At 28.8% G+C, this 2,230-nt stretch overlaps 1 protein-coding gene across 11 annotated transcripts in view; it reads right to left on the bottom strand.

The window, feature by feature from the left end:
- Nucleotides 1-2,230, bottom strand: part of RALGAPA1 (Ral GTPase activating protein catalytic subunit alpha 1) — a 197,483-nt gene that overhangs the window by 168,129 nt on the left and 27,124 nt on the right. For all 11 annotated transcript variants that reach the window (XM_030885023.2, XM_030885024.2, XM_045287770.1 and 8 more), the window contains exons 2-3: nt 1,350-1,460; nt 659-708 (exon numbers count right to left, since the gene is read on the bottom strand). In XM_030885023.2, coding sequence (XP_030740883.1) covers nt 659-708; nt 1,350-1,460 — 161 coding nt within the window. The remainder of the gene's footprint in view (nt 1-658; nt 709-1,349; nt 1,461-2,230) is intronic.

Here is a 2,230-nt window from a genome sequence, read left to right as displayed (position 1 = left end):
TTTTTTTTAATCGTTTTATTAGGGGCTCATACAACTCTTATCACAATTGACTACTTTTTAACAATAAAAATTTGCTCCATTTAGATAGAAAGTTAGCACTGACAAACTTTAAATGTCTGCACACTTTTATATACATTTGCAATAAAAGGTAGTTAAAGCAGCAATTACCATATATACCAAGTATAAGCCAACCTGATTATCAGCCCAGGCACCTAATTATACAAAAACTACATTAAAAATGCGCTGAAAAACTCAGCTTATACACGCGTATATACGGTATAAAAATATTTAGATGTAGCATTTCTACAAATACACCCTCTCAGGAAAGAAAATTTTAGCATTGAAAACCAACCTCTATTTGTGTAACTCTTCCATGAGATTCAAGTTTTTATTGTTTGAAAATTCACTAAGTATTCATTAAATATCACACTAATTGTGGTATCAAATACATCAAAATATAATACTATCAGTAGTTTAAAATAATGCCATATACTTCAAAAACTATAGTGTTAAGTATTTTTAAGCCACTTATATTTCAATCTTAGAGAAGATAACTGATTCAGTGTTATGTGCCTTATAATGTCAATATATTTTTATGTATGTTGCAAGAATTATTTCTGTAAATTGGGAAAAAAAAAAAAGATACACAGGTCCTTACCTCAAAAATAAAAAGTATAGCATCCAATTCCTCCCTTTGAGATTTGTGACCTAAAACATTTTTAAGGAAAATAATTTAAACATTATATTGTGTTTTAATCGTTAATAATCATTTAATAAGTTTTAAATATTTCAAACACTAAAAATTTTTAACAATCCGTTCAGTTTGTAGGCAATATCACAGTATCTTTTAAACAATTTTAATTCTATATATTTATGTTTAAAAAGAAATCATGGTGTTAATGAAGGCAGTAAAGACCATACAACTTGAAGAATGTAATCAGTCATTAAATTATGCTCATTACATTGCCGAAGTAGTGTCTATTTTGCTTTGTATACTTTTAACAACAAAATAAAAACCATTTAAGGGGGAAAAAAGAAATCATTAACTATTTCAAAAAACTTTAATAAATAAATAACTTTAAACATATTCTTAATATGAAAACTACTACTAAAACCTGGCACATGCTTCCAGGGAAGAAGAAAGGAACTAAAATAAAGAAATAGGTAAATCTAACCAGGAAAAAACAAATCATCTAAGCTCCTCAAAATGCATTGCAACTAGACTTAATGATAATAGTATAAGAGGTGTCTAAAATTGGACTGACAAAAAGAAGTAAATACTAAAATTCTAATGTCCAAGAGCCTCCTTTTAAAGTTAATGCTGTGACAATTAATTCAAAATGTCTTACCTTTCTGTTTAAGACTAGCTTCAATTGTTACAAAATTTTCAAAGAATACATAATATATATGTGAAAAATGCTGGTCAAAAAACTGTTTAAGATCGATAGACTCTGCATTCTCTGAAAAATAAAAGAAAACCTTTTTCAGTAATTATTATGTTAAATTATATTTAGCAAACATTCAGTGACAAGTTTCTTTCCAGGAAAAAAAACCAAAAACATTCCTAAAATTCTATCCTCCTAAAATAGATAAAATATTTGAAACATGTATTTATACATCTACATTTCTATTGATCACAGCTTTCATCTTTATAGATTTTAGTATAAAAACAGTGCAAGTCCAGTTATCATAATCTTTGTTACCTAAAAGAAATGTCTCAGAAAGTCTCAAATACTAACCATTTAAAATGTTGTTCTGCTTTTCATTCACAACCACACCTTTTCCAACTTCTCTCCAAAAGGATTTAAAATCAATGCTTACTATAATAATATATATGAACAATACACAAAGACACAAATAAACCCAATTTAAAGGCAAATACCAAGTAATTTCTCAGAATGATCTAAGGTTCAATGGAAGCTTTCAAAATAAAGTAAAAAAGTAATAAAGCATATCAGTATTTTTGGTCAATAGCATGCCCACATAAGTGGACACAGACACAATGGGTAGAAATTATAAAACTGTTTAAAAAAAATTCTGGCATAGCTCACCATGTGTGACATTTCTGAAAGTGAATTTCAGCCTCACTCACCTATATGCTACTTTTTACTATACTTGTATAAAAAGGTATAGTCTTACTGCCACTGGCGATCCCCTTGCAGAAGGGTCTCGGGGAGGAGACGAGCCAGTCAGGGTGCGATGTAACAATGATGAGAAATACAACTTTCCT

Source organism: Echinops telfairi, unplaced genomic scaffold (genome assembly GCF_000313985.2).
Source record: "Echinops telfairi isolate 266 unplaced genomic scaffold, ASM31398v2 ScPeMD7_18;HRSCAF=68, whole genome shotgun sequence".
NCBI classification, from domain to species: domain Eukaryota; kingdom Metazoa; phylum Chordata; class Mammalia; order Afrosoricida; family Tenrecidae; genus Echinops; species Echinops telfairi.
Note: the sequence above shows the minus strand (reverse complement) of the source record. Positions and strands in the feature narration are given on the sequence as shown.